This window comes from Meriones unguiculatus, chromosome 19, assembly GCF_030254825.1.
Source record: "Meriones unguiculatus strain TT.TT164.6M chromosome 19, Bangor_MerUng_6.1, whole genome shotgun sequence".
In the NCBI taxonomy this organism is placed as follows: Eukaryota; Metazoa; Chordata; class Mammalia; order Rodentia; family Muridae; genus Meriones; species Meriones unguiculatus.
Window position 1 is genome coordinate 71725568 of NC_083366.1, and position 12030 is coordinate 71737597.

Genomic DNA, 12030 nt, shown 5'->3' on the forward strand with positions numbered 1-12030 from the left:
CTTCATCCAAAAGCCCTGTTCTTGTGCTCTGTGCTCCTCCTCTTGAGACTCATAGGGAATGACCCAGGCATGCACAGTCCTCCACTCCTCTGCTAAACACCTTCCAAAAGAACATCCAATGCTCAAAAGGCAAGTGGCAGGAACAGCAACAGTGCGAGTTCAGATTTCAAAAAGTGCATTGCTTTAGAAGAGCATCCCAGTGGTCCTTCCCACCCTGAGAACTTCAATGCTAGATTTGCAGGGAACAGTCTATGGGCTTCTTATGGACAAAGAAAAGAAAAGAAGGAAAGAAAACAAAAAAAAGAAAAGAGAAAGAAAAAGAGAGAAAGACAGAAAAAGAGGAAGAAAGAAAGAAAGAAAGAAAGAAAGAAAGAAAGAAAGAAAGAAAGAAAGAGAAACAAAGAAACAAAGAAAGAAAGAAAGAAAGGAGGAAAAGGGAGGAAGGGAGAAAGAAGGAAGAAAGAAAGGAAAGAAGGAAAGAAAGAAAGAAAAAAGAGGAGAGAAGAAAGGAAAGGAAAAGAAAAGAAAAGAAAAGAAAAGAAAAGAAAAGAAAAGAGCCCCATCATGGTTCATAGTGACCTAATGAAACAACTCTTTTATCTTTATCATGATGAAGAAAAAGAGCACAAGCTAGTGCAACTCACATGCTTGGTATAACCTTACCCCGAATTGAAGTAGTGAGAAACATGATTTCTGGCAATTCCCATTCATAAATAATCTATATTTTGGAACAATGGAATTTCTCTTTCTAAAATGACTCTATTACACAGAACAGCAAGAACTAAGCAATAAAAAATTTTAGAAGCTTTTGGATGCTTCATCTCTCCTCCTAAGTGTCACGTGGAAGAGCAGTTATCTTTTCGTAGACTAATCAATCTAATCCCTTCTCTTCCCACCCAAACACACACAATGCACCCACCTGACTTTTTTGCCTTGCTCAGTAAGCATCTTCACCAGGTCAGCAATGGGGTACTGAGCTTTGGCTGCGCACAGGCCGTATCCTGGGAGGGAACATTCAAAACCAAAGAATGTGCTTTTGAAATCTTACAGATTATAACCTCCCTCTTGATCAAAACGTATTCCAATGTATTCCTGTGCCAACACAGGCAATAAACCGGACTAAATGAGAGCAGATTTATAATCTAGACTTAAATATATAAATAATTTGAATTTGAAACTCAAAATCTAATGACCCCCACAACTTCCCAATAAGTCACATGCTACAAAATGTCCTTGCTATGCTCCATGCACACACTAGTCTATGCCCACTCTCCTCTGTTTTTAAACCCTGAATAAGTAAGTGTCTTCCATCACTCCTACAATGTCAGCCCTGTAGGATCACTCTTGGCTTTGTTACTATTCTTCCTCTACCACCTTGAATAGTTTTTCTCCTTCTGTTCTCCTCCTTGAATAACCAAGTCTTACTTGGAGGCTTTCAATGTGTTCCTTACCTCTCCTCAAATCTTAGTTAACTTCACCCCAGGACTTCAGCAACTGTGCCGAGTCCTGCTGGCTCGACCTGCAATCTGAGCTCCAATGCAGCATGACCGTGGTCCAAACCTAATGTCTTCAAAGAAAACGAACTGAAAAGTTTTCTCATCCAACTCTACTCCCATGCTCAGTGAATAAGAAATGGTCTTTCCTACTTGAGGTTTGCATCAGTGTAACCAAGAATGTCAGCCACCTCCTTCTTCTTTCACTCTAAGACTATGTCCATAGTAGCTGCTCAGCGACTCGCATCTGTTCATTCTTTCCTAGCCTTTTTTCCAAATGCCGCAGACTGTTTGCTCTAGCTAGCATCACCTCTGCCTTTCCCTACCCACAACACCATCCATCTTTAAAGCTCAAAACAGATCCTAACTTCCCTTTGTCCCTTCTTAGTTCCTCATGAGGAGAAAAAAAAAATGTCTATAACACTTCAGCTTAACCACTGTCATAACACACATGGCATTATTTATCTCCCTATCTGACTTCTAAACTGAGATACACAGTGCCTGTTTTGTTTTGTTTTTGAGACAGGGTTTGTCTGTGTATCCCTGACGGTCCTGGAACTCGCTCTGTATACTAGGCTGGTCTCAAACTCACAGAGATCCACCTGCTTCTGCCTCCCAAGTGCTGGGATTAAAGGCATGAACCATCACCTCCTAGCAGCATAGCTTCTCAATAAGATGTGCAGTTCTCTTTGGCTAGGAAAGTTCACTGTATCCTTTACGTTACACTGTATCTCCACACACTATGCAGGTGTGCCCGTGCGTGACAGTGTATTTCTCACACTGACTGGCAGCAGTAGTCTCAGCCCTGAAACAGCCGAAATCCGCCCTTCAAACGCCTCGAAGAGTAGCACTCTCCTATATTGAAGCTCATACTGAAATATCTAGTTTGCCTTAAATTTGTTACTTCTATCATAATATGTTCTCAACCTGTAAATTGCCCACGTATCAAGTCAGTTGTCTTCCTTCATGGAAAACTCCTATAATGGCATGACAGAGTTAAAATCCTAATCTGACATTCTGTGACAATCATGAAAAACTGAGCTAAGTCACATATATTAGAAATGGAGTTAGTTAAATGAGTTAGTCTCTATCTCACAAACTTTCAGAGGCAAACAACAAGAGTGACATACTGGGACTCTTATGACCAGTTCTTTTCAGTCCATTGCCTCAATCTCTCAGCCAAGAGTACAAGATGAGCTCTTTCTCCTAAGTCATGCTGTCTAACCTGATCAGAACCACTTATTAACTAGCATAGTCCATGACAACAATCTAGGCATCTGTCCTTATGCCCACTATAGTCCTCGCCTCTCGTCACAGAAACTTCACTTTGCAGGAAGCAGAGACCATTACAGAAAACCACAGAGCACTTTTTAAATAGCTGATTTTTGAAAGGAGACTAACACTTACTGAGTCTAAGGAATGAGTCAAACACTTCCACATGCTATACCTAATTTAATCTTACATACCCTAACATTGACAAAAAACAAACAAAAATAAAACCAACACTCTACAATAGCTTAACAGGTGTACAGAAGCTTGAAAAGATGGCTAGAGCCCACTACCTTGATTGATCGAACATTTATGTTATTCTAAAATACTAACGTAAAGGGAGGGTTCTCAGTGTTCTCACTCAGTGACCATTCAGTTGCTACTGTTACCATTACATTTCCATAAATAAGGAGGTTTCTATGACTAGACAGGTCATAGGCCCTACAGGGAACCCTACTGCTATTAGGCTGCTAAAGACTCCTAAAGACTTATTTTTGTTCCCATAGAGCAAACATCTCTCAGCCCTATCTGAGAAGCTTCAACTTGCACTGTGATTAACACGCTGATTCACAGCTACTCAAGGTGTAGAGAAAAAGAGACTGCACAGTCCTCAGCTAAATGGGGCGTGTTTCCTGCTGCCCCTCCTCCCAAGGCTCAGGGATCATTGCAGAAGGAGCAGAACGTGTCAGTAAGAGTCAGAATGCGTGTTTGACGACAAGGGGGCTCTGTCTTCTGGGCTCAGCAGGGCAGCTGCAGCTGCACATACAAATTCACAGTGGTTGTCAAAAGCCCAGGCAAATCCTAACATGGAGATGGGAGTCGAACACAAAGTCCCACTCCTGAAAAATACTCCAGCGGAAGACCATACATCCACCAATACTTAGGGGACACAAATTGGTCTTGATGAGTTAAACAGAAAAAAAGAAAACCCGCAAAGGTGGGAGAATAGAGAAGGGAGATGGATGGAGGAAGGGTTGGAGGTGAATATGATCAAAAGCTGAATGACATTCTCAAAGAACTAACAAAAAGGTTTAATGAGGAGGTTTCAATTTACCCTTTTCCTATAATTCAATGTATTTAAATGTAATTCAATATTATTCAATGTATTATTCAATGTAATCAATTATAACAGCAATTATAGGTTGTTCTGGGGTTTCTTTTTTAGAATGTTACCTTTATTTATATTTTTTACCTGGAGTAATAACAATGCTATTAGCTTCCCGTATCATCTCAACTGCATTGTCAAGGTTGATTTCTGTATGTGTGCCAGAAATTTCCATGGGTTTTCCACCAGCTGTTGAAGTTGTACCATAGCCTCCAAGAATCACATTAGCCAGGGAGCGATTCATTGCCTAAAGAGAAAAATTGTCCCCCATGAGAGAGAGCTCACTTCATGAAATTCTTTGAAAATAGCATGAATTTCATATACATGAACCACATCATTTTTAAGGAATTTATTTAACTTGTTAAAGAATTTTAGCCAGAGGTGACTTCTAAGTTTACTTCAAAACTTAAATAATAGAAACATCTAAAAACTGTACCAATTTTCCAATCAGGTCAATTGCACACTAATATGTTTTCAGAAAAAAAAACATTTTAAACAAATATTTTAATGTAAATTATATGTAAAATGTAGAAATTAATGAAATTTTAGCTGTACTATTATCCTCTAGACACTGAACAACCAGCTTCTCTCTCCATATTTATATGGACTTCACCAGAGTAAAAGAGAACAAGAGATCTGCAAGAAGAAAAAAAATTCATGAAATGACCTTATGTATCTCTCCAGTAGATTTCTGCCACTGCACCTAAGCTGTCAAGACAACCAGGAGGGATCCAAATGATATTTACACATTTCATTTAGAGCTCCAAGGCTCTTTGTATTCAAGAAAAAAAAAAAACAATAACAGCATAACTTTTACTTTCCAAGTCCACTATAGCTTCATGAAATCTTAAACCTGATTCTCATAGAAGCTGAAGGATTCAGCCTTAAGATTCTAAAATGTTTCACCTGCAAGGAGGTGGACGAGCAAGATGATACACTCTTTTGGCTGGTACACACCCTTTTCACCAGTAAGATAATCTCAAGAGAGAATTCAGAGAAGGCATCTCTCACTCACATATAATCATCTAAGAATTAACCTTAGAAATGCCCCAATTAGACTGTAAGACAGTGAGGCACCTACTTTTGAAAAGAATAGCTGCAGAGGAGATGGTAAAGGAAGAGAAACTAGATGTTTTGAAAAACAAAATACTTTCTTTCTTTTCTTTTTTTTTTCTTTCTTTCTTACAATTTATTCACTTTGGGGTGCTGCAGCCCCCTCCCTCGTCTCTGCCCAGTCCCACCTACCCTCCCTCTTCTCCCCTAGTCCTCCTGGCCCTAGCCTATCAAGTCTCTTCAGGGCTGGCTGCATCATCTTCCTCTGTGGCCTGGCAAGGCTGCACTCCCTGGGAGAGGGGGTGGTGAACAAAGAGCCAGCCATTGAGTTCATGTCAGAGACAGTCACTGTTCCCTTACTAGGGTACCAACTTGGAAACTGAGCAGCCTATGGGCTTCCTCTGAGCAAGGAGTCTAGTTCCTCTCCATGCATGGTCCTTGGTTGGAGTATCAGTCTCTGCAGGACCCCCTGGACCCAGGTATTTTGTCTCTGTTGGTCTCCTTGTGGAGTTCCTGTTCCCTCCAGGTCTTTCTATCTCCTCTTCTTCCATAAGGTTTCCTGCACTCTGCCCAAAGTTTGGCTGTGAGTCTCAGTATCTCCTTCGATACCCTGGTGGGTAGAGTCTTTCAGAGGTCCTCTGTGGTAGGCTCCTCTCCTGTTCCTTGTCTTCTCCTACTACCGATGTCTATCCTGTTTGCCCTTCTGAATAAGGATTAAGCCTCTTCCCTAGGGTCCTCCTTGTTGTTTAGCTTTTTTAGGACTATAGCTTTTAGTATGTTTATCCTATAATTATCATATTATATATATAATTATATACTATATATTATATATTGTATATATAATTATTATATTATATTATAAGTGGCTAATATCCACTTATAAGTGAGTATATACCATATGTGTCTTTCTGCTTCTGGGTTACCTCACTCAGGATGATCTTTTCTAGTTCCCACCATTTGCCTGCAAATTTCATGATTTCTTTGGTTTTGATTGCTGAGTAGTATTCCATTGTGTAAATGTACCACATTTTCTGTACCATTCCTCTGTGGAGGGACATCTAGGTCGTTACCAGATTCTGACTATTAAAAATAAAGCTGCTATGAACATAGTTGAGCAAATGTCCTTATTCAATGGTGAGGCATCTTTTAGATATATGCCTAGGAGTGGTATAGCTGCATCTTGAGGTAGCACTATTCCTAATTTTCTGAGAAAGCACCAGATTTGATTTCCAAAGTAGTTGTACAAGGTTATATTCCCACCAGCTTTGGAGAAGTGTTTAAAAATGCAAATTACTTACTGTTTTAATTAGGATTTTTATTGTTGTGATAAAATACCATGACCAGAGGCAACTTGCAGAGGAAAGGGTTTATTTTGCTTACACTTCCACATCACAGTCCATAACTGAGGGAGTTCAAGGCGGAAGCTGATGCAGAGGCCATGGAAGAGTGTTGCTTACTGGCTTGCTCCTCATAGCTTTCACAGTCTGCTTTTTTATAGCTCCCAGGCCTACAAGCCTAAGGATAGTACCTCCCTAAAAGAGCTGGACCCTCCCACATCAAAAATCAATCAAGAGAAATGCACCACAGGCTTGCCATAGACCAATCTGGTAGGGGCATTTTCTCAGTTGAGGGTCCCTCTTTCAAAATGACAATTGCTTGTATAAAGTTGAAATAAAACTACCCAATGCACATACTATTCATGAATTGACGCATTTTACATGATGAGTACCTCACGGGAAGAAAAAAACTCAAAAACTGTTTAAAACTTATTTTTAATGGTTGCAATCCATTATATCACGTAAAAGCTTACAATTATCAATCTATTTTCTTGATATTATCTTGTTCAAATGCAATATTTTATTTAAAACATTTTTTTAATTCAGAGATCTTCAATAATGCCACATCAGAATTAACAAGGTCATCCATACAACAGTAATTAGGCCAGTGGCAACCTTGTAATGACATTTACACAGCTGGGGAGATCTAGCAATAGGAAAGAGGGGAAAAGGGATGTGGGAAACAGCCACACTTTAATAAATAACATAAATTTCAAAGATGATGGATAAGGGATAAGAGAAATTTTAATGCTTTGAATTAACATCCTAATCCCAGCCTAGCAGGAAGTTTATAAACTCCTAAATAAAAACTGAAACAGTCATAACTGGGACTCCCCAAACATTCAGTTTTTGATGTCTACAAATCTTTTCTAGTTTTTTTACAAGATGCTGGAATTTAACTCTCAAAAAATATGGTCTACTAAACTCTTGCCATTAAATATGAATTTTAAGGCTGGTGAGATGGCTCAGCAGTTAAGAGCACTGGCTGCTCTTCCAGAGGTCCTGAGTTCAATTCCTAACAACCACATGGTGGCTCACAGCCATCTATAAAGGGATCTGATGCTTTCTTATGGCATTCATGTATATAGATAGAACACTCCTACATTTAAAAAAATAAATAAATAAACCTTTTAAATTAATTTTAAAAGCCTATTTTTGAGGGCTGGAGAGATGGTTCTGTGGGTGGGAGTGTTTGCTGAGCAAGCACCAGGACAGTTTAGTGCCTAGGAGCCCCTCCACCCACCCAAGGCCAGACCTAGGCCTGGTTCCACACTCCGCAAACTCAGCACTGAGAACTGAGTCCATATAGCCCTTCCTCAGAGGATCAAGGTAGAAAATGAGAAATAAAGCCACTTGTTGCCCTTTCTACCCTCCATACGTATAGGCTCCTGCTCTCCCTACACACACATGCATATAAATCATACATGCATACACCTCTCTCTCTCTCTCTCTCTCTCTCACACACACACACACACACACACACAACTATTTGAACAGTCCTGCTACAGAGAACTCTTCTCTGATGGACAAAGAGCTCACGTCCCTTTACAACCGAAGCACATGAGACAGAGGACAGAAGCTTAATCATTCTAACTTGGCTTAAGAAAATTCATTGTTTGTCCTATAAAACTGAACAGGAGAGGAGGAAAAAAAAATCTGAGGACATTTAATTAGAGTGTACTCACTTGGGATGGAACTTAGAGAGAAAAATAGTGACTTAACAATCAAGGTCCATTTCTTAAACACATAAGCAAAATTATATCACCATTATGCTAATTCAATGTGGTCTCTTAAAAATTATATTACTTTTCATCTCTTAATTTTCTATTGCAACACTGTGTTCACAACAAATGTTTAGGGCTTGCAGCTTTGTGCCTCCTTTTTATTTTATTTTATTTGCTTCCGTATGTGATTCATGAGACCATCTTGTGACCACTTATCCACAGAATGAGGGGTTCCCAGATTCCAAGACCAAAAAAATAATTGACACACTGTCCAAGCCTGCTTCTTTTGAGCCAATAAGCCCTAAAATGAAAGTTATGTGCTACATTAAAGAGATCATTGACTCCCATAATTCCAGCTACACTAAAAGAAATTAGTCTGAAGACAAAAGTAAGGTCATAAAATACCCAAAACTGAAGCAATAGTATATATACTATTTAGTGCTGTCTCTTGTCTCAATGCTCTGTCAATTAATCAATCACAAAAAGATAAAATAAAATTCTATTTGGCCTGGCTTTTGACTTACTTTATCCTGCTCTAATTCCATTTGAAAACAAAGAGGAGAGAGAGGGTTTTCTTTGTCTGAAAATGCCTTCTCAGTTTGGTAAGAACTCCCTCTTCCAGGTACAAGCAGAGAGGCTACAGAAGCACAAAGAGGTCGACTATTGCAGCTTGGCGTAAAGAAAATTGTGGCTGTGTGTTTGCCGTTCGGACAAAGCCAACATCTTCTGTTGTTATATGGCCTGGTGTGACCCGCACAGGGCTCAGAGGGCTCCCAAAGGGAGTCACTGTCAAACAAAACTTTGACTTTGGAGGTTGTTGGTTAGTCACTGGGGAGCATTCCATTTCTTCCCACATAATGGAACCACCCTGCTCTGGTTTGGGCTGACATATTTGCTCCAGTAAACACTAAAGAAGACCAATGGCACTGATACCATATGGACTCTAATTGCATCTGCTGCTTTAACCCATCCATAATACGGGACTCTAAAATAACAAGCCAACAAAACAGTCCTTTGATGTCCATTAATGAACACACAAGGTTCACTGACCAAGCAGCGTGTTCATTTGACTATGCCAAGTGCTAAGTCAGGCTTCATAGACACAAAGGTGCATATTTTAAAACACATCTTCTACAAAATGAGACTATTTCCCACCTCCAAAACCACTACAGGGATTAATTACAAACATTAAGTCAATGTTTATATATTACTCAGCATAAGACTTGCAGCATTAAAATAACTTTGAGCAGCCACTTTTTTATTCTAAACTACCTTGAGCACAAATTAATAAAAAAAAAAGTTTCTTCTAATAAACCAGTACATGCCACAAATCAATGAAGGTAGAGGTGAATAAAAGGATCTACTTTAAATGCCTAAAAATATGCTGGTATGTTTTTTTATTGGATTCTCACTGTTTTGTAACTGCATGCAGGAATGCAGGGAATGATGGAAGATGCACTGTCAATAAGAGTTTGGTCTGTGAGGGTTCTCTGAGATAATCCCAGGAGCACCAAAAGCCAACAAAAAGGGCCCACACCCTCAGACTGTTGCCTTGTACTGGTTAAAAAAAAAAAAAAAAAAAAAAAAAAAACTTACAGGAGAACACTGCAACTAGGGCAAAGCTCAAAACATCATATTATGAATTTAAAAATATGATGTAGCTATATGTTATGCCAATGTGTAGATGTTCAAATATAGTAGTTAGAAAATTAAGTATTAGAATAACATAATCCATTACAAAGTGAATGAACACGATGCAAAAATCCAATATTCAGATATTAAGTGTTAATTATTAAATGATTGGAAATTATGTCATTTTATTTTCCCTCATGCTTTTTTTCTCTTCATCCAAATTCCCTACATTAAACACTTGTGCTTTTATAACTGAGCTTTCTTTCTGAAAGAGAAACTTCATAGGTATGAGCTGGCCCTAAAGACTACATGTAATCGAAGCCATCCTCAAAATAATTAATGATCTTCATACTTCAGGTTCCCAAATGTTGAGATTTCAAGTGTGTGCTGCAATGACTAGCCTGTAGCGTTCTCTTTGTTGGTTTTGATGTTGTTGTTTTGGATTTTTGTTTGTTTGTTTTTACTGTATAGAATTGGCTTGCTTAGTACTCACTATATAGACCAGGTTGGCCTCAAACTCAGTGATCTGCCTGCCTCTGTCTCTACCTCTCAAGTGCTGAGATCAAAGTCATCCACTACCACATCTCGCCTTGGAGTAGTCTTTTCAATTAAAGCTCTCACTATCCTTAAATCCAGATGAATAAAAACACACTATCATGGGGTACTAATCTAATCTAATCTATTTATGGTCCCAGACAACTATAAGGATGCATTAGTATAAGAACTCAAAAAACTATAAGACATTGATGGGAATGGAATGCTTGGGGCAGTGGAAAATAGAAAAGAGACAAAAAGTAGAAAAACATCCTAACATGTGAAAGGACAGAACAAAGGGAGAAAGATAAGATCATTTCACAAGAGAATACAGAAGAAAATATGACCAACAGGCACCTCTTATGGGGTAAATCATTCTAGTCACTGTTATAAAAAAATTAAAAATATTTTTATTGCAAAAATATTGTAGGAGCTACTGTGCTGCTGTCGCTACAATAACATGGAAACTGAATAGGAAGAAAAAGGCAAGAAGTAAGAAACAGATTAGAAACTTGAAGCATAAGCTGCTAAGTTAAAAAATAATAATTAAGAATCTAAAGAAAACCACTAAAGAAACAAGGTAAAAATGGGAAAGTGCTCACGATGATGTCTCAAGAACGACATACAATCCCTTCCACATGTCTCCTTGCATCAATATGACACTAGCGTAGATACAATTCAAATATTTTGCCAGGTGTGGTGGTGCATGCCTGTAATTCAGCATTTAGGAGGCTGAGGCAAGTGGATCCATAGTTGGAGGCCAGCCAGGGATACACAGTGAGATTCTGTCTAAAATAAAGAGAAACAATAATAATAATAATATAAAATAACTCAAATCTTACAATTTGATTTTAAAGCTCATTTTTCTGTCATAGCACCTTTAAATAATCATGAAAATCTGATGACCCCTGCTGGTCATTCATATTCTCCAAAAGCAACAATAAAATTCTTTAAAGGTTTATTTTTGAAGAAAGCTGTATTTGTAAAGAACTAAATACAACCTTTCTTTAAAGGTATTTGTAATTTAAACACCCCAGAGCCTTGAAGTGTTTAAACAGTATATAAAATTTACAAATTCCAAGTATTTCCAACTACTTAGGTAACATAATAATCCGGGTTGTTTTAAACTTGGGCTGTCAAGCCCTGTGTTTTACAAGAGGAGCAAACACAACAAAAGAAAACATTTATTATGAAAAGATAACTTCAGCATTTTAATTGACATGGTATCTCTCAATCACAGCAAGTTAAATGCTGAGATGCAAAGATGAAGATTTTCTGTAACCTGCGGTAACCAAAGAAGCCAGCTTAGGTGGAACTCTTATCCCATCAAAAAAGCTTTTTGTGCAACAGGAGACTATTACAGAGATTCAGGACTGGTCAAAATACATAGATTAAGTGACTATTTGGTATCCTATACCAAATAAAACATTTGCAATGCAAGCCTACACCTAAGACTCGGGGAGAACAGGAAGGAGAGGGTTGGGGTGGGGGACAGGAACATGGTGAGACCCGGGAGATGGTGCCTGCTGCTACACAGTGTCCCTTGGACATGACAAGGAGAAGCACCCGTGATATCTCACCAACATGACTTCCTGAACAAGACCAGCATAAGGACAACACCAGCTGAGTGCCAGTGTGGAAGGTGCCACCCTAGATAAAGGAAGCCAACGGCTACTGAGAAAGGGAGAATCCGGTCAGCGCTGGACAGACATCTATACAAGCATATGAATGAACTTCATTCATTGAATTCATCGAATGAATGTTCATTCAACATATGAATGAACTTCATATGTTGTCTGTACATGTAAGTACATACGTTACAGAAGAAAAGGTCTTAAATTTGGGGGGACATAGCAGATGTTGGTGTGGGGAAGGAAGGGTGA

General features: G+C 38.8%; 1 protein-coding gene across 5 annotated transcripts in view; it reads right to left on the reverse strand.

Moving 5' to 3' along the window:
• Nnt (nicotinamide nucleotide transhydrogenase) overlaps nucleotides 1-12030 on the reverse strand; it is an 88898-nt gene that overhangs the window by 20066 nt on the left and 56802 nt on the right. For all 5 annotated transcript variants that reach the window (XM_060372584.1, XM_060372586.1, XM_060372588.1 and 2 more), the window contains exons 18-19: nucleotides 3955-4114; nucleotides 920-1001 (exon numbers count right to left, since the gene is read on the reverse strand). In XM_060372584.1, coding sequence (XP_060228567.1) covers nucleotides 920-1001; nucleotides 3955-4114 — 242 coding nt within the window. The remainder of the gene's footprint in view (nucleotides 1-919; nucleotides 1002-3954; nucleotides 4115-12030) is intronic.